Raw genomic sequence first — 26,483 nt, 5'->3', positions numbered from 1 at the left:
AATATATTTAAAAATAAGTAGAGGGAGGATATACAAAGATGACACATGCATACTATACCATTTTATATCACAAATTTGAGCATTATAGATTTTGGTGATGGTGATACTGAATTGACTGGTAAACTATCTGATATATTCTTTCCAGTGGTAAGAGCATGAAAACTAGACCTGTTTATCTTGATGAATATTGTTAGAATTATTTTAGTCTGTATGCAATGGAAAATAATGTGACAAAGTCTGGACAAAATCTCATTTGGAAACATAACATCACATAACATAGCAAAACAAGGATACTTAGGATTTCATAATGCCAATGTCTACTGAAGCATGCTGTGGTAACTGTATTATAAAATAAAGGAAATGTCATTTTAAAAGCAACTAAATAGTCATTGAACCCTAAAAAGGTAGACAGAAATGAGACTATAGATAGATATAGATTCAGGGCTACTGTCATTGGGCTGTGATTTTTATCTCTTCACATACGTGGAAGTGGCTAAATTAGGAAAAAGACATTCAGAGAAATATTTCCGTTGTAAATAATCATGGGGAAAATATAATTTTGAGGTTGCCTCTGTGTTCAGTCTGATACATATCACTTTCTCAGGACCTGAGTACATAGCATGATGAATTTTTGAAAAATGTGCAGAGCTTTGTCAGAAAACATTATCGTTTTATTTCAATAAAATCTAACTTAGGAATAAAAAGTACTAATTTTGTGCAGGGCATTCAGCACTCTAAAGATTAAAGGTGAGAACATAGCACATATGTGTACCTCAACATGTAGGCCATTCTTCCACAAATCTGCATGATCTCTATCTGTGTGTATTTTAAAAAAGTAATCAGAAAGGAACAACAAGTAAATGTAAGGGCCTACACTGTTACAGCTAGAAAGATTTTTTAAAATGTTTTCTCATAAGCAGTATTAGAAAATAATTAATCATAGTATTTATCTAGAACTCAATGAGTGCTGAAGAAAAAGATGGATCCATCGAAAGACCTTGTTTGAATAGAAAAACAGAGTGTTAGTAAATGTCCTAATATTCAATGAACACATGTGACAATGAAACCAAGTAACTCGAGGGGATGGGAGGGGTTGGGAGAGATGGGGGAGAATGATGGATGGAGTGACATTGATCAGGATACATTTTTTTTTCTCCCAAACTGACATGAAAGTTCCTTGCTCTCCTGCTTGCTGTAAAAAACAACAACAACAACAAAAAACAAAACAAAACAACAACTGACATGATTAATGGGAATCCCTTTGTACAACTCCTGTAAGTGAATACAAATAAGTAATGATAATTTAAAAAGTTATGGGAGAACAAAAAGGAAATTAACCAGAATAATTGCCATTGCAACCTTCATTCTAGAAAATAAATTGGAACAGGAGGCAAAATCCCCAGAGTGAGTGTGGTTTGTCCTATTTTAAGAGAAGTTGATGTTAGAAGCAAACGTAATTATTGTATGGTCTGAGTGACTTCCTGAGAGGAGCTTTAAAAAATTATAGGGGAAACAAAGACATTTTCATGGAAATGTGTCATGGTAACATATAATTCTGCAGTAGAACTACTTTACTTTGGGATATTTCTAAACTCAAGAATCAAAATCAATCAACAATTAGAAAAATCTAAGCATTTAATATAATCATTTTATTTAATTGCATTCTTAGCTACAAAACTAACTGAAATTTCATCTATATGATGATATTACTAATAATTTTATATTAGTAGTAATTGAAAATGTAGAATTATGAAAATTTTGGTTAGTTTTTATTAATCACATTACTAATCCAAAAGCATCAGCAGATGGGGCTAGATGGCGGGCAGGTGTCATAGAGTTTCAGATGATAGGAAAATAAATTAATATTTGCTTTAGAATTTTGGAGAAAAGAGATTAATAGTGTATTTTGGTGATTGTGTATAAGTGTTAAGTTGCTAATTTTGAATAATGTTTTTATGAAGAGTCACAGAAATGTAATATTAACTTCATGTTATTAGTTTCATTGTATTCACTGAACACTGGCATAATCACCTTAAATTATATTGGTGGGAAACTAGAGAAAAGAGCTGCATTTGGTTATAAGGGAGTCAGATGACAAAGTTATGAAGATTAATGTCATGAATAGTTACATTTATTGTTCATACTGTGTGCTAACATGTTTGTTGTTCTGGAAATTAATTCCAAGTTGTCACATATGCCAGGGAATATCTGCTAGTGAGCTATATTCCCATGTAAATTAATAGCTTTAGCACCTTGGAAACTAGGAGTTGAGTAGAAAATGTAATAGGCATGCTATAATTAATGGTTTACATATTTAGAATTTCTATGGAAGAAATGTATAAAATAGAGCAGTAATGAAAAGAACTGTTTCATCAATGATGAAGGAAATGTCATTTTAAAAACAACTAAATAGTCATCGAACCCTAAAAAGGTAGACAGAAATGAGATTATAGATAGATATAGATTCAGGGCTACTGTCATTGGGCTGTGATTCTTATCTCTCCACATACGTGGAAGTGGCTAAATTAGGAAAAAGACCTTCAGAGAAATTTCCGTTGTAAATAATCATGGGGAAAATATAATTTTGAGGTTGCCTGTGTGTTCAGTCTGATATATATCACTTTCTCAGGACCTGAGTACATAGCATGATAAATTTTTAAAAAATGTGCAGAGCTTTGTTAGAAAACATTATAGTTTTATTTCAATAAAGCTATAAGAATAGTTAAAAATGCTGATTTTATTGGAGTTTAAGTCTTAGGACTTAAGTCTCATTATAAATAAGAATCAAATTGATGCTTCAAGGAAAAATATTTCAATGCAAGCAGATAGAATACAACTAATCACAACACAGAAAAAACAACAGGAACCAGAAAGACAATAGAAAATTCCTTAGACACAATTCTTTTCTTAGGGCTGAATAGATTAAAAATTATGTCTCCATAATATGCTCCAATTAATGTGATATCCTTCATATAATTTTAAGCCTAATTAAAATATTAGATTCTGTTTTTTGAATTGGTATTCACTGTGTTTTAGTTCATTCTTGAAGTTTCAAATCTTATCTTAGATAGAGAGAAGACAAATAAGAGGTAATGTCAGTTTACTTGTGCCTCCATTTCAGGTAACAGACATCAGTGTCATTCTTGAGGTGATACAATTAACAATCTTGTACTTACCACATCTGCAGATGGAGAGACAATCAAAGCAGAAAAATCAAATGCCACTATATCCATGGAATTTATTCTCTTGGGTTTCTCCGATAGACCTGATCTCCAATGGATTCTCTTCGGGATATTTTTATTTTTGTATTTGACCACTCTGATGTGCAACAGTGTTATCATACTACTAACCAAAGCTGATGTTGCTCTCCACACGCCCATGTATTTTTTCCTTAGCAATTTTTCATTTTTGGAAATCTGTTATGTCACAGCCACTATCCCAAGAATGCTCATGGACCTTTGTACTCAAAAAGGAAATATTTCTTTTTTGGCTTGTGCAGCACAGATGTTCTTTGTCCTTACCCTGGGAAGCACTGAGTGTCTCCTGCTGACAGCCATGGCCTATGACCGCTATGTGGCCATCTGTCAACCTCTACTCTACACTCTGATCATGAACCACAATGTCTGCCTGCAGCTGGTGGCTGTGTCCTGGATCAGTGGGATTCCAGTCCAAATTGTGCAAATATACCAGATTTTCTCTTTACCTTTTTGTGGGTCTAATGAAATAAATGACTTCTTTTGTGATTTCCCCCCAATCTTCAAGCTTGCTTGTGGCAACACTTTTAACAATGAGATAGAAGCCTACTTTATTGTAGTGCTCTTTGTTGTGGTTCCTTTCTTCTTGATCATTGTTTCCTATGGAAAAATTATCTCCAGCATTCTGAAAATAGCTTCAGGCAGAGGGAGGGTGAAAGCCTTCTCCACCTGCTCATCTCACTTGATAGTTGTGGTCTTATTCTATGGAACAGCCAGTATCACTTATTTACATCAGAAAGCAGACCCATGCAAAGGGATTGGAAAGCTGCTGTCTCTTTTCTACACCATTCTTATCCCAACCTTAAATCCCATCATTTACACTCTGAGGAACAAGGATATCAACTCATCCCTGAGAAAACTCCTGCTATTAATATAATGTGAGTAGCTGAAACTTCATTCAACTGGATGAAATAAAAGTCTTACTTTTTTTTTTAATGTAGGAAAAGTAGGACAAAACCATTCAAGTTCTTTCTCATATACTTCAACACTGATAAATCACAATTAACAAAGCATATTACACTAATGGGCTTTTGAGTCATATAGTTTGTTTAAAGGCTAAGTGCAACCAGTTTAAAGTTTTTAATTCAATTACAGACCATTTTAAAACACGTTTGGGCAGTAATAGGGTTTGAACTCAGAGTATCACTTTCACTTGGTTTGCTAGCGTGGTTCTATCATGTGAGCTAGTTTTTCAGCTAGTTACTTTGGAGACCCCTTATGTACTTATGCATCTATATATATTTATATGTATACGTCTGTCTGTATCTATCATCTACATTCATGCTAGCCTTCCAAAATATATACCTATTTGAAATCTTCAAATTTGACTGTTTTAAAATAAACTAAATACCAAGTTATTACAGTCACTATAACAAATGAATAATGACTTCCAAAGACAAAGGCCAAGGTTTAGAAAACAAACACAGAGGATGTCATGTCAAAGAGACTGTAGAGGTTAGGATGATAAAGCCACAACTTAGAAATAGCACATGCCATTATAACCCAAAAAACTTCACTTTCTGAGATGTTAAAATCGTATATCCTCAAGAATCACCAAGAGTGATTTCCTACTATTATGTAATGTTTATTTGTGGGAGTTTGTTCATGGAAAACAAGGAAAATAGTAACTATATAAATTTTTCTGGGCTGGGAATATGGCCTAGTGTCAAGAGTGCTTGCCTCATATACATGAGGCCCGATTCCTCAGCACCACATATACAGAAAATGGCCAGAAGTGGCACTGTGGCTCAAGTGGCAGAGTGCTAGCATTGAGCAAAAAAGAAGCCAGGGACAGTGCTCAGGCCAAGGCCCAGGACTGGCAAAAAAAAAAAAAAAAAATTTTTTTTCTTTGATTAACATTCTTTAAGTAATGAGAAATTAATTCAGTTTCCTACCTGGCTGATACTGATATATTATTCAATATATCACTTTAATTATTGCCTCTCTCAAAAAATATATGAAATGTTTTAATTTAAAATTAAATACTTTTTTTTTTAACCTTACAAACTGAATCACTGTAATCTCATCTGGTAGAAACATTGTTTCCCTAAAATTGTTTTCATGCACATTAGGTCTAGAGTGTTTATTAAAGGTTCTTATTTTTATTTGTATAACAATAAAAAGTCACTTTGACTCAGAGAGAATGAATTGAGATAGGACAATAAGGCTCATGGATTGTGGATAATAATACTCAGAAATGAAGACAACTAGTTACATGTAGGAAATCCCCACTTACCTAAAGTACTAGAGACAATGTAAGTCAAAAAATATCAAATCAACTTAAGACAATGAACTTCTCAGATACTTGTCAAACCTTTGCTTAAATGAATTAATTAGTATGTGTGTCATAATAAACATGAAGAAAAATACTCTGGTAGGGTACTCTGTAGTTAAATTTGAAGGATTCAATTAACTTTAAAGATTATATTCACACAGAATCTTATTTACAGGCAAAACATAGTGCTCCTTGGAATAAATAAACATAGCTACAAGTTTCAGAGGTCTGGAAAACTCTCAGCACCAGAATAATTACAGCATTCCTTTTTTATGTCCACATAAAAGCACACACTCATCAGTACAATTGATAGTCACTAATAAATGAAGTGCCTTGGTTCATAATGTTTGAATCACACTTTATAGAGTATGGTAAACCCCCTTAAGCCTTATCTACATGAGACTTATATAAGTACATATGGTAGGTGGTATGTAAGTAAAAATATTAACTAAAATATAGTAAAATTCAAGGGAGAACTCAAATAGTATCATTATTTAGAAATGCAAAGACAAAGTTCAACAAAATAAATACTAGGAAGTGGGTACTGGAAAGGGGTGGGGGAAAGGGTAAAGGGTATGCAAATGAAGAGGACAAGAAAAGAAAAAGCAGTTAAGAATCATATATATATGTACACATATGTATTACAAAATTAAGAATAGTGAAGTAAGGGCTGGGTAAGGGATGGGTGATTGAGAATGTTGAAAGAGGTGACATTGATCAAGTTATATTGTATACATAAACTGATCTGTTAAATTGGCAACTCCTTTGTACAACTACTACAAGATAATAAAATAAAGAATGAAAACTAGGGCTATCCTAAACATGTACTAATTATTCCCAATAAGGGAAACCATAGAGTCTGTGTTTCTTTGCGTGTGGCTAGCAGATCACAATAGCTTAATAGCTATGTCCATATGAACACATAATATGATGCTAAGGGGGGCTGGGGATATGGCCTAGTGGCAAGAGTGCTTGCCTCCTATACATGAGGCCCTGGGTTCGATTCCTCAGCAACACATATACAGAAAATGGCCAGAAGTGGTGCTGTGGCTCAAGTGGTAGAGCGCTAGCCTCGAGCAAGAAAAAGCCAGGGACGGTGCTCAGGCCCTGAGTCCAAGCCCCAGGACTGGCCAGAAAAAAAAAAAAAAAAAAAAGAAAAAGATGATGCTAAGGGAAATGAACTCCAAGTTGTAGAAACAAGTGGTATATCATTGTTGTTGTTATTTTCAACATGCTACGTGAAATTATGCCCTTTTTCTTTTGTATTTCTTTCCTGTGGTTTTATCCCTGATATCACTGTAACTGATTTTAGTACCCTGGATAGTGTATACACGTGTATTGGAATGAGGGAAGGGAAAGCAAATACCAAAATCGAGAGCTAAAGGATAAAAAGACAAACCAATGCAACAGCAATACTTATAAAACTATAAAGTGTAAACCAACTGTACAACTCATAGGGGGGAGAGGGAAATGGGGAGGAGGAAGGCGGGGGAAAATGAGGGAGGATGTAACAAATTGGATAAGAAATGTGCTCACTGCCTTATTTATGAAACTGTAACCCTTCTGTAAATCACTTTGACAATAAGAAATGAAAAAAAAAAAGGGATGAAAATTAGAAATCTAGGCATTCCTAGAGATAAAGATAGAACTTTTTCAGGCAAAATATAAAACAATCATAGCCATACAAATATTGAATTCTATTCTTCTATCAAAGTGTACTATCCACTATAATGTGTAATTGGAATCTTAACATGTTTGTTATTCAGTGGTTTTCCACTGCTCAATATAAGACATGGCCAACAAGCAATTTAGTACATTAAAAACTCATTTTCTCACATTATCTCTATTTTAATCCTGCTTTAGTGTCTCTAGGCTACTAGGAATAAATATCAGCTAATATTGTGTGCAAACCAGTTTACGTATGATGAAAAAATTTTATAGGTTATTTTCTGAAAATTAATTATTCATACCTTTAAATAATGGTTCAAAGGAGTTTCAATTCAAAAATCTCATGTATATCTAACAAATGTTGTTCACACAGAAAAAAGAAATACATTAAGAATGACTACAGGCCTTTGGAGATTGTTCTTTGAAATATTTCAAATGTAAAATACTTTCATCAAAATGGATACAAATTTGAAATAGTGTCAGTGGTCCAGGTGGCCTGGGTAAAAATAAATCTTTGTCCAAGATAGTTTGGATGAAAAGGAAATAGATCATAATAAATAAAGTGCAGATTATAAAATGATAACAAAAAGCTGATTTTCCTACAGTCCAATGCCCAGGTAGAATAATTAGCAATTTTTTTTTAATGAAATGTAGGGGCAAGAAAGTGTTTAAAATCAACTACTTTGAGTTTGACTATTTCTCCAGTCATTTTTAGCATATAAATAAGAGGCTTACTTTCTCAATGGCATTCATGTTTCTGCCAAGCTATGATAGAGTTTGGGAATATGAGAAAATAGGAAATAAATTCCACATTAGTCAGAATTAAGAAACTGGCTATAATTAATTTTACAAATAACAACAAAATGATCATATATGTAAATGTATGTAATATTGATTGTGTTTTATGATATAGTTTATATTTTGGTATGCACATATTTAAATTTACACATATGTACTAAAAATTATGTATGGTATATATAGACATGTATTCTGAATATATCTGACAGGTAATCAATATAAGTATATATGTACACATATATACACATATATAATGCTTTAGATGGTTAGGAGATAATAGTTGAATGCCCATAAAGATTTATGGTATTAAATGGTTGTAGACATTAAATATTTTAATGTTGCCATTTCATAATTTAAAACAATTTAGTCAGTGCCAGTGGCTGGTGCCTGTAATCTTTGCAATCTAGTCAGTGCCAGTGGCTTGTGCCTGTAATCTTAGCTACTCAGGAGGCTGAGATATGAGGATTGTGGTTCAAAGCCTGCCTGAGCAGAAAAGTACCCATGAGATTCTTATCTCCAGTTAACTGCTCAAAAGGTAAGTGGACTTGTGGTTCAAAGTGATAGAGGACTACCTTTGTGCAAAAAGAGTGCCAGATCCTCAGTTCAAGACCCACGACTGAAAATTTTTTTAAAAATCTAAAATGAGACTAAGAAAATAATGAGGCCACAGAGGTGTTTTCAAATTCACATTCTGTAGAGTGCATAGTACGTATGTGTGAAAATACTCAAGTGATTATCATATTGTGATCTATTAATACCACTTTTATATAACAGAATGTAAATATACTTTTCACATTTTCAGCAAAGAAAAAGATGCTCTTTTTACAGTAGTTATGCAAAATTTCATCAGCAATTAGAGGGATTATGCCATTTAAAAGAAAGAGAAGTATGAGTCTAGGAATTTAAGATATATTCCTACCGGTAGATAATTTATAATAATATAAAACATACTCAATATTTACTATGAAATTATTAAAATTGATAAAGTAAAAACAAATTATATAAGCTAGCCACATTTTATGACATCAAAAACAATTCATGATGGGGCTGGGGATATGGCCTAGTGGCAAGAGTGCCTGCCTCATATACATGAGGCCCTGGGTTCGATTCCCCAGCACCACATATACAGAAAATGGCCAGAAGTGGCGCTGTGGCTCAAGTGGCAGAGTGCTAGCCTTGAGCAAAAAGAAGCCAGGGACAGTGCTCAGGCCCTGAGTCCAAGCCCCAGGACTGGCCAAAAAAACAAAAAACAAAAAACAAAAAACAATTCATGAGTTTTGAAACTGTATATTCAACCAAGGACTGAGAATATTGAAAGAGCAATAGTTGTATAATATTCTAAACACTCATGTACAAGTATTTTCTCTGTCTTATTTCTCTAAAAATGGAATATAAAAAGTATTCATATAATCTGTATATTGCATCCTGAAGTAGAAGTGACCTAGGGAATACTTGATATGTAGTAACTTTGTTTATTTTGTTTTGTTTAATTATTTATTTATTTATTTATTTATTTATTTATTTATTTATTTATTTATTTATTTTGCCAGTCCTGGGGCTTGGACTCAGGGCCTGAGCACTGTCCCTGGCTTCTTTTTGCTCAAGGCTAGCACTCTGCCACTTGAGTCACAGCGCCACTTCTGGCTGTTTTCTGTATATGGGGTGCTGGGGAATTGAACCCAGGGCTTCATGTATGGGAGGCAAGCACTCTTGCCACTAGGCCATATTCCCCGCCTGTGTAGTAGCTTTGTATGGTGTGGCAGACCTGTACTCTCAGCGTTTATGAAGCTGAGATAGTAGGATCACAGATTTGAAGCCACGCAGGGTTGCATAGAAAACACAAATGATAAATAATAAGCAATAAATAATAAATGAATTATGCAATATGATGGCATAGGATGTTTCCTTGCATTTTATAAATTGAGAAATTTTATCTCAGTCCATGAATGTTCAGAAACTAATTCCGCACAGATTTCAAGGGATAAATATTCTTTCCAAAATCAGGACATAAATAGCTAATAAATGAGCACATGGTACATATTCTAGTAATTTTCTAGTAATTACAACACGCATATTATAATTTGAGAAATATTTTAGGAAAGGAAGTAAAATTACACCCAGTTGCAAGTGATGTGATCTGGCATTAATAGACACTGAAGACACCACTAGAAAACACTTTCATCAAAGTACCAGAATACAAAACCAACATACAGAAATCAGTGTTATAATATATTTGTAATGTTTCTATGTACATTATCACTGTCATTTATATTATATATAAATTTATACATATATTAGTATATATGGATTTGTTATTCATTAACTTATTCATATACTTCTGTGTATAAATTTATGATGAATAAAGTAAACTTAGGTAAAACAACTCTATACTGAAATCAAAGATTCTAGAAAATGGAAAATTCCATCATGATCATCTACCACGAGAATTAATATTACGGAAATGTCTTTTTTTCCTCTGAAAGAATCTATAAATTCATTGTAATTCCCATGAAACTTCCAAAGATATTCTTTGCATATATAAAAGAAAAGATTTTAGAAAAACATAGGGAAACTCAAAAGACCCCAAATATCCAAATAATTTGGAGCAAAAAGAGCAGTGCATTGTATTAGTTGATTTCAAATTATATAACACAACAATAATAATAACAATAATCATGACACCAGTACAAAAACAAATACAAAGACCAGTGGAACAGAAGATCGTGAGATAAGCACACACAGTTACAGCCATCTAAGTTTTGATGAATATACACTGATATGAGTTGAACCCAAAGCGTGTAATGGGTAGGCTTGAATACAGTACAATATAACCTTGTGATAGCCATCTTTCTTAATGCCAGCACAGGGTCTTAAATTGGGACCCTGGCCTCTTACTTCTTGAGTTCTTTTGATTAAGGCTAGCTCTCTACTACTTGAGCCACAGTTTCACTTCTGGCTTTTTGTGGTTAACTGGAAATGAATTTAATTGACTTTTCCTGCCTGGGCTGGTTTCGAACCTCAGTCCTCACATCTCAGCCTCCTAAGTAGCTGGGATTACAAGTGTGAGCCACACAGATGCGTGTCAGTGACTGCCATTTTCCAAGCAGGAATGTAATGGATAATAAAAGAATTATACATATGTAAAATGCAAACACCTATATACATTCCAAGTTTACTTGGCTTTGATTAATATTATCTTCCCTTGCTTTTGTGTGTGTGTATGTGTGTGTGTGTATGTGTGTGTGTGTTTGTCTGAAGCTATTATGCAAATTTATTTTATTATTTTATATTTAATCATAGGAGGTGCTTGACAGGGAATTCAAGAAGTAACTAGGTAGAATTTTAGGTCTGGAAAACTACAGATTAATGACAAAAATGCAGAATCTTAGGTGGGGCCACATGGCACTCTGGGCAAAAATTGTGTCTAGTAGTAGCCTTTTATCCAACTTGGTTCAGGCTTGTTACTGTCATGTGAGAGATAGTTCCTGGAAGTGCTGTGCTCTTTTCTTTGTTTGCTACAGCTAAGAAGGAAAAGAGAATATTTCTTTCTTTTCCTCTAGTCTGGAGTGTGATGAACTGCAGACCTAGCAAAGGAAGATTCATATTTAATAAGAAGAGTTGTAACAAAGAGCCCTGGATGTCCTATTAATATCTAATGACAGATTTCTGATTGAGGAAACTATACATTTGAGATTTTATCAAAATTTATGAATATAACATAGAAAATATGGCTATAAATATCTGATGTTTAATATCTTATATTCTTAATAATCACCAAAAGGAAAAAAAGGAGAAATGTAAAGGCAATGTTATGTTCAGACAGCATCATCATTAGTATTTGTTGTGCCAAGCTCCTTGAATGGCAGAAGAAGGATGATTCCTTTTGCAATTAGAAAATGATGTGGGATAGGAACTTATCCCTAGGGTAGAGAACACTTTCTACTTAAAGAACTGTTTCTTCCGACTACAGAGTATATATTAGAGGGTAGTTATTTTTGCTTCAAATAAAGGGAAAACCCTAAACTTAGGAAACAAAATCAACCTACTTATTAATATCTGTGTTTAACCAACCAGTAAGGGTAAGAATTAAAATGCACTTTATTCCAAAGACAAGGGCATAAATATTTTTACAAATATCAGAAATAATTTGCATATAATTTTACATGTACATTGTAATTTATCTTTAACAGCACTAATAATAAGAAATTACAGAAAAATATTAAAAGGATTCTTTGTTGTGTTAATTCATTTTTTGTTTTAGATACTCTGTTGCAGTATTGATATTCAATATTCTTGATCATTTGAAAATATAATGTAATGTCTTAATTATCATCCAGGCTAATAAATTAAAATTTGTATGGAGCATCTTTGTCATTCTATATGCTAATACTTATTTCATGATAATTATGTGTTATGAATAGATATAAGAGATTTACATACATAGTAACTGATAATCATCTCTCATAATTATCCAATTGTATGAAATATATGAGAAAAATACAAAATGAGATATTATTAAGATAAATCAGCCAGCCCCTCCTATTAAATGGGTTTCTTTTGGTTAGATTTAGGATTTATGATTAATAAACCTGAAAACATAAGAGAAAACTAATCATGTTTTAGTATTTTTCATAAATATATTTGACAACATGAAAAAGCTTGTGAATGCATAAATCTGTGTTTGTTTTGCTGCATGCCTTAAATTTTATTTCACAAACATACTCTTCATAAACAGCATAAGCAGCATAAACATTGTACACAACCATTTTAATTAATACCACAATAACTATACCAAAATCGTTCTTTCAAAGTAAATACAAAAAAGTAAATATGTTGTATTTGAATAAAAACAAAAGTGACTATATTTTGTTGAATGACCTAGTGGATTTGTTTCTTAGTATTATGTAGAAAAGTTTCCAAAAGTCACACGCCAACAGAAAGCATTTTCACAAAATCATGATTTGAATATGATTTCTGTTGGGATACATTTGTGTAATTACAGCTTTTCTTACTTTGCATAACATTTTATATGAAGAATCCCACTAATATTCGTAAAGTTGTAGTTCTATTGAATAAAAGAATGTTTGACATTGTCAATCAAAAAAATAAAAACAGGAGATAAACAAAAGGTTCTGGAGTATAGAGAAGAGAAAGTTGTATTGATGTAGCTTAGACTTTGTTATTAATGTTTGGACACTTGGTTTAGCTCACTTTCGAAATGTATGCTTTCCTTAAACACTGGGACATGGCATATGGAAATTGCAATGGGCAAAAAGCCTGAACATTGCAGATTCAATATAATAGTGACAGAAAAAAGCAGTGACGGAGTTAGAGACTATGGCTTAGTTAATCAAATGTAGGGACTTGATGGATGCCAGTCCACAAAGAATTGACAGACAAAACAGACCAAGTGGAGAGTTTCATCTTCCTCCATGTGCTAAGCTCTAGATTGAGGAACCATGTTAAAAATTTAATATTGTATAGGTGATTAAAAATACTCCACGCCTTAAAACCATAACTCAATAATGCCATAGTCATTTTAATATATTTTAATATTAGAGACTCAAGTATATATGTATATACATATAGCTGTAAGTATATATGTGTATGTACATATGTATATGTATATATAAAACATGTTATATATACATATACATACACAAATAATTTGTAGGTGTGTGTGCTGGTAATGGGGCTTGAAATCATGGCATGAGCACTGCCATCGAGGTTTTTTGCTCAAGGTTAGTGCTCTACCACTTGAGCCACAGCTCCACATCTGGACTTACAGTAGTTAACAGGATATAAAAGAGTCTCTTGGACTTTCCTGCCAGTCTAGCTTTGAACTACAATGCTCAGCTCTCAACCTTCTGTGTAGCTAGTATTACAGGCATGATCCACTAGCTTCTGGCTACAATATTTCCATAATTAAACATAAAATTGGATTTCATTTTATTTTTTTCAAGTGAAAATATATGGTGGCATGTCTCATTCTATGGACAAAGATATTAAATGACACTCAGCAGAAAAGAAAAGTAATTTCTTTGTGATAGACTTACTTAGTGAAATAAGTCAGGCACACAGACACAAAGAATGCATGTTTACCCTTATAGACAGAAGCTATATGTAGCTTCTAAATTCGTAAGTAAAATACTCTGGGTGGTATGTAAGTATGCACTAGTGTATTAATTGAAATATGGTAGATTCGAATAGCAACTCAACTAGATCAATTCCATTGAAAGGCAAAGTCAATAAAAGTTGAATAAAATAAACAAGAGGAAGTCGGTGTTTGGAGGTTGAGGTCAAACGAAAAAGGATAGCGGAAGAAAGTATACAAGAGAGGAAGCATGCAGTCAAGAATTCAATGCATATCCCACAAAATTATGTATAATGAGGACAAAGGAGGGAAGGGAAGAAAGGGGTGAGAATACTGAAAGGGGTGACATTCACGGAGATGCACCATATTAATAAACTTTTGTTAAATGGCAATGAATTGGTACAACTACTTCAGAATAATAATAGTAATAAATCATCTCCTTAGAATCCCTAAACTCAGACTTTGTTATGGTAGAGAACTGGGAAGTTTGGAAAGGTGACGGACATCTATTTATACATAAGAAAACCACAGCCAAGACAAGTATGTAATTCCTACATTTGATTCCTTCACTACCACAGATGACGCTGGGAGATTTCAAAGAAGAAGACAATGTTTCTTCAGTAAAACAATTTGTCCTTCTGGGATTCTCTGACCTTCCAAACCTCCAGGGGTTTCTGTTTGGGGCATTTTTCATAGTTTATGTGGTTATCTTATTTGCAAACAGCCTCATCATCATAATCACTAGGTTTGACCCTGTGCTGCAGAAACCCATGTATTTTTTCCTGGCAAATTTTTCTACCTTGGAAATCTTTTATGTGTCTGTAATTCTCCCCAGAATTCTGGTCAACCTTTGGACTCAGAATAGAAGCATTTCTCTGTTGGACTGTGCCACCCAAATGTGTTTCTTCCTTATGCTGGCAGCCACAGAGTGCTTTCTCCTGGCTGTGATGTCCTATGACCGCTACGTGGCCGTTTGCAACCCCCTCCACTATCCTCTAGTCATGAACCCAAAGAAGTGTGTCCAGCTAGCAGCCGGAGCCTGGCTGGGAGGAATCCCAGTCCAGATAGGACAGACCTGCCAAATATTCTCCCTGCGTTTCTGTAGTTCTAACCACATTGACCACTTCTTCTGTGACATACCTCCCATACTCAAGCTAGCCTGTGGGGACACTTGGGTGCACGAGCTATCTGTTTACGCTGTAGCCACGCTGTTCGTTGCAGTCCCTTTCACACTGATAACTGCCTCTTACGGCGAAATTATCGCCACTATTTTGAGGTTGCCGACCACCACTGGGCGAGCTAAGGCCTTCTCCACCTGCTCTTCCCATCTGCTGGTTGTAATTCTATTTTATGGATCTGCTACCATTACCTACTTTAGGCCCAAATCCAACCATTCTGGTGGGACTGACAGATTGCTGTCTCTTTTCTACACCATCGTGACACCCATCTTCAATCCTTTGATATACACCCTTAGGAACAAGGATGTGATTGCAGCTCTGAGAAAATTATTACTTAAAATACAATGCCAAGGGCGGATGCTGGTGGCTCATGCCTGTAATCCCAGCTACTAAGGAGGCTGAGATCTGAGGATCGTGGTTCAAGGCCAACCTGGACAGGAAAGTCTGTGAGACTCTTACCTCCAATTAACCACCAGAAAACCAGTAGTGGGGTTGTGGCTCAAAGTGTTAGAGAGCTAGCTAGGCTTGAGCAGAAAAGCTCAGGGATAGCACCTAAGGCTGTGAGTTCAAGCCTCATTACTGACAAAAATTATGTGTGTGTGTGTGTAGATTATAGATAGATAGAGATAGAAATATATATGTACACACACACACGGGTTCATGCATGGCTGAACTTGTAGTCACAAGCACCAGAAGGAAACATTGTAAATTTTACTTTTACCAGTTGAGATGGTGTTCATTCCCAGTTTATTGCATATTTTTGTTAATTTTGAATACTAGCCTGAAATTTACTCAACAAATTAAACTATAACCAATACTCTTTGTTAATGCAAGAAGTTATAAATAAATTTATATTATGTGTGATTTATCCCATGTAAAAATATACAAGCAGAATTCAGTTAGGAGTGATTTGTAACTTAAAAATACTAGAATATTTACTGAATAATTTCAAGCATCTTTGTACTTACATTTACTATGTCTTAAGTTCTGCAATACAATACTGAACACTGAGTATCAAATGTTTTAAGTGATTGATTAAATGAGTGAACTGGTTCACAAATATGGCTGTGCCCATCATTCATAAAAAAGCCTAAAGGTTTTATATCAATAAACATGCTTTGAATGTTTGTATTAAAATTGTGATTTTTGTGTGCTTCATTCACAGTACCATAAGAAAAGTGGATATGGATTTATTTTAGTTCTAATGATTGGCTTCTTAAAGCACAGGATACCAGAAAATATCTTCAATCAAATTCACATCTAAACCCATCAATTACTATCAGTGCAATAGAAGATTGGTGGTAGTTGGAAATCTGGCTAAATAAACATCACTTAAACTGGACCTCTTATTTCACTGGAGTTTTGCAATAGTCACCCTAACTATCCTCCAAATATCTCCAAGTCTTTTTCATGGGACATATGAATGTAATAATTATTTTAGTATAAGTTTAGAGATGAATTGGTGATTCAGGTAGTCTGTCATTCTCTGTTCCATTAAACCAATAAAATATAAAGAAGAAAGGTGTGTTATAGACTTATAGTGACAAATAAGGCAATGAAAAGAAGTCAGTAGAAGAATTCAGTTTGCCATTTCCAACTATGAAGTCTGATTGGGCCATAATTTTGATGGTAATATCAAGAAATCATCAACAAATAACTTTTTTCCTGGCATTCGCTATAAAAACCAAGATCTTTGTTCCTCATCATCAAGGAAAAGAGTTTTTCTCCATGTGAATCAACCAATTAATTTGATTCCAGAAGAAAATAAAGCTCTGCTAGTCTCTCTTTCCCTTATTGTTATTAAGAACAGGTCTTCTTATCTGTTTCTTATCATAGCAGAAATACTACCCTCTCTATTTATGAATTTTCACCTTTTATTTTAAAATATTCAGCACAGCTATTTTATGGAATGTTCCACAGCTAGGTTTTTCTGGCATTTTCTTTATGGATAGACATAGGTAATAATTTTGTTGAAACTACTGTAATAATAATGTTATATAGTCCTATCGAAAACATTTAGCATGCAGGCAACAACTGAGTAAAGAAAGTCAGTGTGGCATAGACAGGTTGAAAAACTATTTGTCCTTGAAAAACAAAATCCCTGTCATTTGGGGAAGCATATGAGATCCTAAGGAACATGTCACTAAGAACACAAGCCAGAAATAAAAAGATAAACACACTATCATACAAGTACAATCTAAAAATATTTTTAAAAATCAGACAGGAAGTGTAATTGTGGCTTTAATATGCACGGAGAGAGGATTGTCACTGGTACATTTGTTCACCCTTTGTTCCACTTTTCTGTACTCCCCCTTGCCCTCCCAAATACAAACAGACTAACAAACAATAAAAAGGTAAATGAAAACAGAAGCAGCAACAATAAGAACTACAAAACATCTTGTTTCTTTTTCTTGGAGTTCATTTCATAAAACATTTTATGTGATCATATGCACATAATTATTGAACCTTTGCATCCACTCCTATTCATATCCTCTGTTGGCCTCAGTGTGTGAATGTGTAGAATCCTACATAACTTAGCATGTTCTAGTGTATGTGTATGTGTGTGCACATGCATGTGTGTATATATAAGATAAATTATATATACATGAATTAACGAAACCAAAGATGTGAATTGCAATACTGCTCAGAGCAATATGCAAAATCAATGCAATATCCATCAAAATCCCAACAACTTTCTTCCAAGAAATAGAGAAATAAATCCAAAAATTCATATGGAATAATAAAAGACCAGAATAGCAAATTATCCTTAGCAGAAAGAGCAGTGCTGGAAGAATATAAATACCAAACTTCAAGCTTTATTACAAAGCCATAGTAATAAAAAAAATTCTGGAATATATACTCCATAATAATATTACTTGATCATAAGCTACATCTATTGGAGATTTTTAGGAAACATCAAATTGTTTTACACAATAGTCAACATTAGGCAAGGCATCCCTTTTTCCTACATCATCACAAGTAAATTTTGACAGCTCCTCATTTTGAGAAAAATAGCTCTTGTTACTAGAGTGAGCTGATAATGACTATGGTTTTGATTATTTACTTCTTTTGTGTAGAAAAAGACTTAGATTGTTTTCTACATATAAAATGTTTTTTCTTTGACATTATGGAAGTTTACCAGCCAGTATGAAGGAAAGTGTTGAGACAGACACATTGTAATATATACTCTTTCTTTCTTTCTTTCTTTCTTTCTTTCTTTCTTTCTTTCTTTCTTTCTTTCTTTTTTTATATTTTTATTATCCAACTGAATTACAGAGAGGTTACAGTTTCATACATTAGGCATTGGATATATTTCTTGTACTATTTGTTACCTCATCCCTCATTCTCCCCTCCCCGCTCCCCCTTTCCCTTCCCCCCCCCCATGAGTTGTTCAGTTGTTGAGTATATTTTCACCAAACAGTTTGTGAGTATTGCTTTTGTAGTTTTTTGTCTTTTTTTACCCTGTGTCTCTCGATTTTGGTATTCCCTTCCAATTTCCTAGTTCTAATACCAGTATCCCTGGTTTCCAATATACTAAGATAAGATACAGAGATAGTGTAGGTACAATCACAGGAAGGTGATACAGAAATATCATCAATAATAGAGGCTACAGTTACATATGGCACGTTAAAGTAGTTACAACTGTGATATGTAATATATACTCTCTCTATGTGGGGCATGCCCTGATGCCTTTGCATCATTAAGAGGCAATTTGCTGGCCCCGCCTGTTTCCCAGCCCTGGAGTCATGTGTGGCTGTTATGCTGCAACCTGGAAGGGCGGTCCTAGTTGGCCCCGCCTTTCTTCTGGTCACTTGTGGCTACTACTCTGAACCCAGAAAGGCAGTTCTACCTGGGCCCGCCTCCCAGCCTTGGGACCACGTGTGGCCAAGATGGTGCCTGGTGATGAACACGGAGGCGGTCCTGTGGGCTGTGACGTAAAATAAGGCTGCCTCTTAGGATTGGTCCCTTGGCCCTCCACCCTTGACTGACAGCTCAGGCCACCTCTCACAGTCCCTAGATAGGTTCACGTTCAGCCCTCCCCTTCCTGCCGATCTTTGACCTGATTGGCTCCTGTGCCTTATTTAAGAGTGGGTTCAACCTCAATAAACAAGACTTTGCACTGACTTAGCCCACTGGCCCTCTGTTTGTCCTCTGGTGAGGGAGGTCTGGGTGTGGGTGGTCCAACGACCCTTTCTTCTTCTTGGCTCGCAGGGTCGGGGCATGTTTCCCCATCTCTCCTGCAGGTCAGGAGAGCGAGGGGGGGGGGCGTGAGAGCCAATATCTCTACACAGTCATTGATGGTATTATAATTGGGTAAATAATATTTGCTGCTGGTGTATTAAGTTGTAATTTGACAGACTATAGGAAAAGAAATAGTAAGGATATAATTAGACAGTCTATTTCTTGTCATTTTGTCCCATAATTCTAAAGAATCTCAAGATAGAAAAGTCACTATCACTTCCCTAGTTCTAATACCATTATATACAGTACCCAATGTATTCAGATGAAATACAGTGATAGCGCGGCTATACCACAGGAAGGGATACAAGAGGATCATCAACAAAAGAAGCTATGGTTTCACCTGGCATGTTGAAAGTAATTACAACAGTGATCTTACACTCGTTTCCATAAAATGGAGTTCAATTAACTTAGCATCATTTTATGCATTCACAAAACTGAGAGACAAAGGATAAAAAGACAAACGACTCCAAAAGCAATAATTGCAAAACCATTTGGTGTAAACCAACTGAACAACTCATGAGGGGAGAGGGAAAGGGGGACAGGGGAGGAGGGAATGAGGGAGGAGGTAACAAACAGTACAAGAAATGTACCCAAGGCCTAATGTATGAAACTGTAATCCCTCTGTGCATTACTTTGACAATAAAAAGTATGAGTTTCTGCAATAATAAAAAAAAAAGAAAAATGAGGGAGTGGTAACAAGTTTGACAATAAATGTACTCACTATCTTATGTATGTAACTGTAAAACCTCTGCACATCACCTTGACAATAAAATTAAATAACAAAGAAAGTTTAGTATTTTTTTAAAAAAGAAAGAAAAGTCACTATCATCTGATTTAGTCATCATTTGATTCAAGAGTTACTGAAAAATTATTCCAGATATTACAATTTCTGACTTGTAAATCTGAGAAGTTAAAATTGGTAAAAATGAGTTTACTGTGTTCATTTGAGTAATTAATTTCTATCTATGAAGCATGAAGCACTTAAGTTTGTCCAAGAGCATTAAAAACCCTCATTACATCTTAGTTCAACTGAAATCATATTTAAGTAAAAGAAAGAACAATGAAATGTCAAAAATAAAAAAGCAGATATGAAAACATATAGAGAGGGGATATGTATACAAACATGTCATCATGTGGTATACACAGGAGAAAACTGTAATAGCATAGATTTTTCAAACCACCAACTGGCAGTTTAACAAAATGAATGAATACAAGGAAGTTGGAACACATGTGGAGAGGCAAAGAAAGTCAAGGGAAGGGGAGTAGGGGACAAACAGGTAGAGAGAAGAAGGATGGACAGATATATGCATAATGTTCAATGTACATATTGGAAAATCGATCCAGGAAGTTTAAGGGATAGGTAGGGATGAGAGAGATGGGCAAAGTGAAGGAAAGGGAGTACATTGATCAAGATACATTGTACTTATAAACTGACAGGTTGAATTAAAGCCCCAACTACTTAAATGTAATTTTAAAATTTACAAAAAAATCCAAGGTAGGTGATTAATACACATGCATTTCTGTACGTATGCTATAATAACTTAAATACACCATGTATTACAATATGTTAAATACAGCATACTATGTTAAATACAGTATTTTAAAGGCACCTTTTATTTCTCACCTTTATCAGAGCCTCTTTCATGTCCTTGTTCCTTAGGCTAAAAATCAGAGGGTTCAGCATGGGGATCACGAGGGTATAAAACAGAGAGGTCATTTTTTCCTGGTTCCCTGAAAAATTGCCACTGCAGTCAAGTGAGAGGTGCAAGTGGAGAAAGCTTTGAACCTGCCCTCAGCAAAGCTAATTTTTTTAATTAAATTTTATTGATAAGGTGATGTACAGAGAGGGTATAGTTACATAATAAGGTAGTGAGTACATATCTTGTCATATTTGTTACACCCTCCTTCTTTTTTCTTTCCCTTCCCCAGTTCAGATAAGCATATATACAATATCCAGTGTACCAGAATCATATACAGTGACCACAGGGGTACGTCAAAGGAAATTCCCTTAGTACATTAAACATAATGATAACAGTAAAATTCTCCTGTTTCCATCTCTTGGAGTTCATTTTGCTTAGCCTCATCTTATATAATCATATGTATGTAGCTGTTGAGCTATTGTGCTCCTGGCAGGTCTTTCCTAGACCTTTTTATGTTTATTTAGTAATTGTTTGGTTTTAGAGACATGATGTAAAGTCGCTGACCAAAACATGTAGAAATACCATTTGAAAATCATTTTGTTATTTTACAGACATGATCTCTACTGTTCTCCCCTCCCTCTGCAACAACCACATATCAGGGAGACCATGCACCTTTGTCCTCTGTGCTCTAGGCTTGTTTCGCTCAAAATTATTCGTTCAAGATCTGACCATTTCCCTGTGAATGCCATTATTTTATCATTTCATTTTTTGCTATTAAGATTACCTTTATTTTAAGTACACATTAAACAAGAGATTGATTATCTAAAATCAAATGTAACACTTTGGAAAGAGACATAGTCTAAAATAACTGATTTCAATGACAAATTATAAATTTACTGAGTAGTCTGATTTCTAAGTTTATCTTGCTGTTAATTTCATTAAACATATTGATTATTTTTTCAGTAGGCAGACAATTATGTTTACTTTAGAGACAATATTTTTGTTGATTATTCAGTAAAATTCATTATGTTACCTAATATGCACAGAATGGACTTTTCTATGAAATTATGTAGGATGTCATGTTATCTTCTCCATATTAATAACATAATTAAGTTTTTATTATGTAGTTGCTATATGTATGTGTGCATGTGTGCTTTCAGTTATCAGAATAGAGCCTAAAGTTTAAAGATGTTAAATGATACAGTCAAGAAACAAAAGTAGCAATGAGGAAGTTTTAGAAATTCTTGACATCAAAAACAATTTGTATCTAAGTCTGTGTAAATGAAACATGTGGTCCTGGCCCCACAGTTGTGCAGATATTTGTCCCAGGAGGCTACTGTTTTTGTTTTTCTTTTTTTTTTTAACTAAGAGATTATTTACTGATACTAACATTAGTAGTACATTAGTTGTGACATTTACACACATGCAAACAATGTATCCTGATCAACATCTTACTCTTACTCTCCTCTCTGCTCTCTCAAAGCCATTTCAATGAGTACATTGTATTTTCATATGTGCAAGTAAACTTTATGAACAATATTCTTTGTTAGCTCTCTTTACTCTGGTTGCTGCTCACCACACAATCTAAGCCTGTTTTAAAAGTTGTTTTTAAAAAATGGATTTACATTCACAAGGCTTTTATCCTGTTTGTGTTCTCCAATGCAAACTGAGTTTTCTTCCAGGTGAAAGACATTGCATATCTATTACATTCCTAATGTTTCTCACATGTGTGAATTCTCTTAGGCCTGCTAAAGTGTGAATTTTGTTTGAAAGACTTTCTATGTTTACAAGGTTTCTCACCTGTGTAAATTCTATTATTCATGCCAAGTCATTTGTTGTATTCATAAGGTTTCTCTCCTGTGTGTTCTCTAATGAACATGAATGTCTGTCCGATTTCTAGGTGAAAGAATTTCCTCATTTGTTACATTCGACATGCCACTCTTTGCGGCAGTGTGGAGAATTTGAACTGAACTGCCTGGTCTGTCGTTCCTCCTCCAGGTTGGGAATTGGCTGAAATGATCCCAGGGTATCGCAGACACCGGAAATCTAGGCCATACCGGTAATGATAATATTTTCCCATGAGCTCCACGTGCACCTTGGCCAAGCCATAGATGGTCCTGGGTCTCTGAAGACAGAGATCTGGGGTTGGGTTCCGGGGAAACTGCCTCAGATGACCTGCGGGAGGAGCTGCCCAGGAGCTGGGGCATGGTAGCCAGGCCACGTGGTTTGTTTTCATGAGTTCCAGTCATAGGTTTGAACTTGAGGTGTTTTTCTAATGGCTATAGCTCTATTACTTTTGGCTTACTGGTGGTTAATTAGAGATAAGAGTCTCATGGACTTTCCTGCCCAGGCTGGTTTGCACCAGGATCCTCAGATTTCAAGCTTTTTGTGTAATACTCTCGGTTTCCCATGAGACACTTATCTCCTGGATTGAGTAGATAGGCCATTACAAGGCAGAGGATCTGAACTGGAAAAAAGAAAGAGAGAGAAGAGGAGAGGGGAGAGAGGAGAGAGGAGAGAGGGTAACCCTTGGATTTTGAGTTGAAGGCCAGCCCCAGGCTACATAGTGAGACCATAGTGAAACAAGTTGCTTTCTTTCCTCTTTCCCTAGCCTGTAGCATACCTGGAACTGCCCAGCTCTAGAGAGGAACACATTCAGGCCCGGCATGTTTGGTCTGCAGAGTAGAAGACTGTGGCAGCAGAGCTAATTTTTAAGACTGATAAAGTCATATAATAGTAAGAGACAAGGATTCCTGAAATGGTGCTGGCTTCAATGAAACAAAAAATGATGAATAATACCAGTTCATTGACTTCGATGTCAAAACAAGAAAGAAGGTAAGTTGGATGCAAATCACAGAAGAAATGATTGATCTCATTAGACCCACAGAAACATAAGTGGAATGCCAGTGTGGTGTGGATCAAGGCATCTGCCATTCCCACCAGGTAAATCTCAGCCAGGAGCAGGGTGCACATCCTACTGGACATGTTCACTGTGTAGCGCAAAGGGTTGCTGATAGCCTTGTACCAATCAAAGTCATCACTGCCAGCAACATGCACTTAGCATCTGCAAAGGTGCAGAAGATCAAGAACTGCAGAGCACAGCCCAGGAAATGAATTGATTTTTTTCTTAGTAAGGAGGTTCACCAGCATCTTGGGTCCTACTGAGGTGGAATAACAGAGGTCACAGAAAGAAAGTTGGCTGAGGAAGAAGTACATGGGGGTGCGAAGCCGGGAGTCCACTCGGATTAAAGTGATCATTCCAAGATTTGCCAGACTATTAATGATATAGACAAGTATGAAGGTAGCGAACAGCAGCACTTTCATCTCAGGAGTATTAGTAATCCCCAAGAAAAGCAATTCATTCCATGAGGAGCAATTTCCCCTATCCATTCCTCTTTGTTCTTGCCTAAATATTTGGGGGGAAAATAAGTTTAGATGGATGAGTAGTCCAATCTGGTTATATAATGGGATTTTAATTAATTGATTAATTAATCATCAAAGTGATGTACAGAGGGGCTACCATTTTATACGTGTTTCTTACCACCCACCTTAGCCCCCTCCCCAATTCCTTCCCCACCCAGTGTTGTACATTTGATTTACAGCATATTGTATTGTAAGCGTTGTTGTTGCATTGGTTCACCTTTGACCCTTTGTCTCTCCATTTTGATGTATCCCTTCTCTTCCCTAGTTCCATAAAGGTGTATACAATACCCAGGTTACCAAAATAAGTTACAGTGCCATCAGGGGGTATAATCATGGGGAAGAAAGACAAAAGAAAAATGCATAATTTCTCAAAAATATCTGTCTTTAAAAATGTATTGTACCAGGTGCAGGTGGCTCATTCTTGTAAACCTATCTACTTAGGAGACTGAGATCTGGGGATCATAACTTCACCAAGCAGGAAAGACTATGAAAATTTTACACCCAATAAACCACCAAACATTTGAAAGTGGAGTTGTGGCTTAAGTGGTAGAATGCCAAAATTCAGCAAAACATCTAATAGAAAGTGCCCAGGCCCTGAATTCAAGCCCCAATAGAAAAAAAAATGGATTGCATCTTTTTCTGAGAATGAAAAGGAAAAAAAAGTCCAAAAAGTGTTTCAGAGAATAATATAGAATTAAATTCCACTTCAGAGTAATGTGATTTTCTACAATTTCTTTAATTTTTCCCTGCCATAACTTTTTACCTGTGTCACGAGGATTTTTTAAATTTTACTAGCATTGCAATATATCTTTAAACTAATATAAAATAAATACTGATTATGTAGAGACTATCCTACAGATAAAATACTGAAGCTTAAAGATATTCATGGGAACCTAAGTAATTATTGCATTTTTGTTACTATTTAAAAATTATGATTGTCTTACAGGGCTGATTAGTTCTAAACACATTGAGCCTATCAAGGGACAATAGTCATGAACATCATTTGTATTGCCATTGACCCATCTTCTCTTTAGTATTTCATAAGATAGGAACCACTTACTCATTATTTTTAGTCCTAGAAATGAATTGTGATTTTGCCACCTATTTGCTGTGGAACTCTGGGGCTGAAGCCTGGGGCTCCTGATCAAAGAAAAATTATCATGAGAAGTAGTTAAATCCCTCATATATTAAAATGCAAATTGTAGTATCAGATTTTAAAGTAATTTTCTCTTTTAAAAAATGGAACCAGTATAAAGATAGATGATCCAGACATGTGTAGGTTGTTTTTCTTCATATATATATATACATATATATATGTATATATATATATATTGCTCTGTGTTTTCATGCTTTTTCATGTTGTTTGGCTCTAATGATGCAAGAGAATTAGAATTTAAGGGATAGGTAATAAGGAGAGAAGGGACATCCCCACCCAGCCTGGCCTTATCTAGGACAGGGGGTGTGGCCAAGTGGATTAGGATGTGACCTCAGGGAAAGGAGAGGTAACTGCCTCCAGGTCTGCTGGTTACCCAGGTGGTAACTGGGTGGAGACTTAATGAGGTGGGGGGTATCTACATGGAGCCTTCCAGGGACGTACCTTACAGTAATGCAGTACATTTAAGTCTAAGAATGAAGGTCACCATTGATTATCTCTAATCAAGACAATTTCAGACTTGTTTATTGAAGGTTTGATCTTATCTGTTAAAAAACAGAGAGTATTAACTAAAGGTAGAAGTACATTAGTTTTCAGGATATTTTCTGTTCATGTAAGCAGTATCTTTAAGAATGATTCCATATGAAACTTAAACTTTCCAGCAGTGGAAATCTCAAGGTAATATATATATATATACCTTTATTTGGCAAGTGATGCAGTTTTGTTGAAAAATTGAGACATACTGGAAGGTTTATTCC

At 35.0% G+C, this 26,483-nt stretch overlaps 2 protein-coding genes and 1 pseudogene across 2 annotated transcripts; 2 read left to right on the top strand and 1 right to left on the bottom strand.

Annotated features, from left to right (window-relative positions):
* The first annotated feature begins 3,192 nt into the window (after window positions 1–3,192).
* On the top strand, window positions 3,193–4,131 carry LOC125361893 (olfactory receptor 10AG1-like). The gene has a single exon (XM_048360503.1). The coding sequence runs from the start codon at window positions 3,232–3,234 to the stop codon at window positions 4,129–4,131; it is 900 nt and encodes a 299-aa protein (XP_048216460.1). The 5' UTR covers window positions 3,193–3,231.
* A 10,536-nt stretch (window positions 4,132–14,667) lies between these two features.
* Window positions 14,668–16,531, top strand: LOC125362532 (olfactory receptor 10AG1-like). The gene is made up of 2 exons (XM_048361357.1): window positions 14,668–15,630; window positions 16,433–16,531. The coding sequence occupies exons 1-2, from the start codon at window positions 14,668–14,670 to the stop codon at window positions 16,529–16,531; spliced, it is 1,062 nt and encodes a 353-aa protein (XP_048217314.1).
* Window positions 16,532–21,109: 4,578 nt separating this feature from the next.
* LOC125361695 lies at window positions 21,110–24,542 on the bottom strand (annotated as a pseudogene).
* Window positions 24,543–26,483: the final 1,941 nt, after the last annotated feature.

This window comes from Perognathus longimembris, chromosome 13 (assembly GCF_023159225.1).
Source record: "Perognathus longimembris pacificus isolate PPM17 chromosome 13, ASM2315922v1, whole genome shotgun sequence".
Classification (NCBI taxonomy): domain Eukaryota; kingdom Metazoa; phylum Chordata; class Mammalia; order Rodentia; family Heteromyidae; genus Perognathus; species Perognathus longimembris.
The sequence above is the reverse complement of the archived record's forward strand: the minus strand, read 5'-3'. Positions and strand labels throughout refer to the sequence as shown.

Coding starts and splice junctions, on each gene's coding strand:
- LOC125362532 (XM_048361357.1), top strand. CDS start 14,668: ATGACGCTGGGAGATTTCAAAGAAGAAGACAATGTTTCTTCAGTAAAA. Junction 15,631..16,432: donor AATGCCAAGGGCGGATGCTG/GTGGCTCATGCC, acceptor CTTCATTCACAG/TACCATAAGAAAAGTGGATA.
- LOC125361893 (XM_048360503.1), top strand. CDS start 3,232: ATGGAATTTATTCTCTTGGGTTTCTCCGATAGACCTGATCTCCAATGG.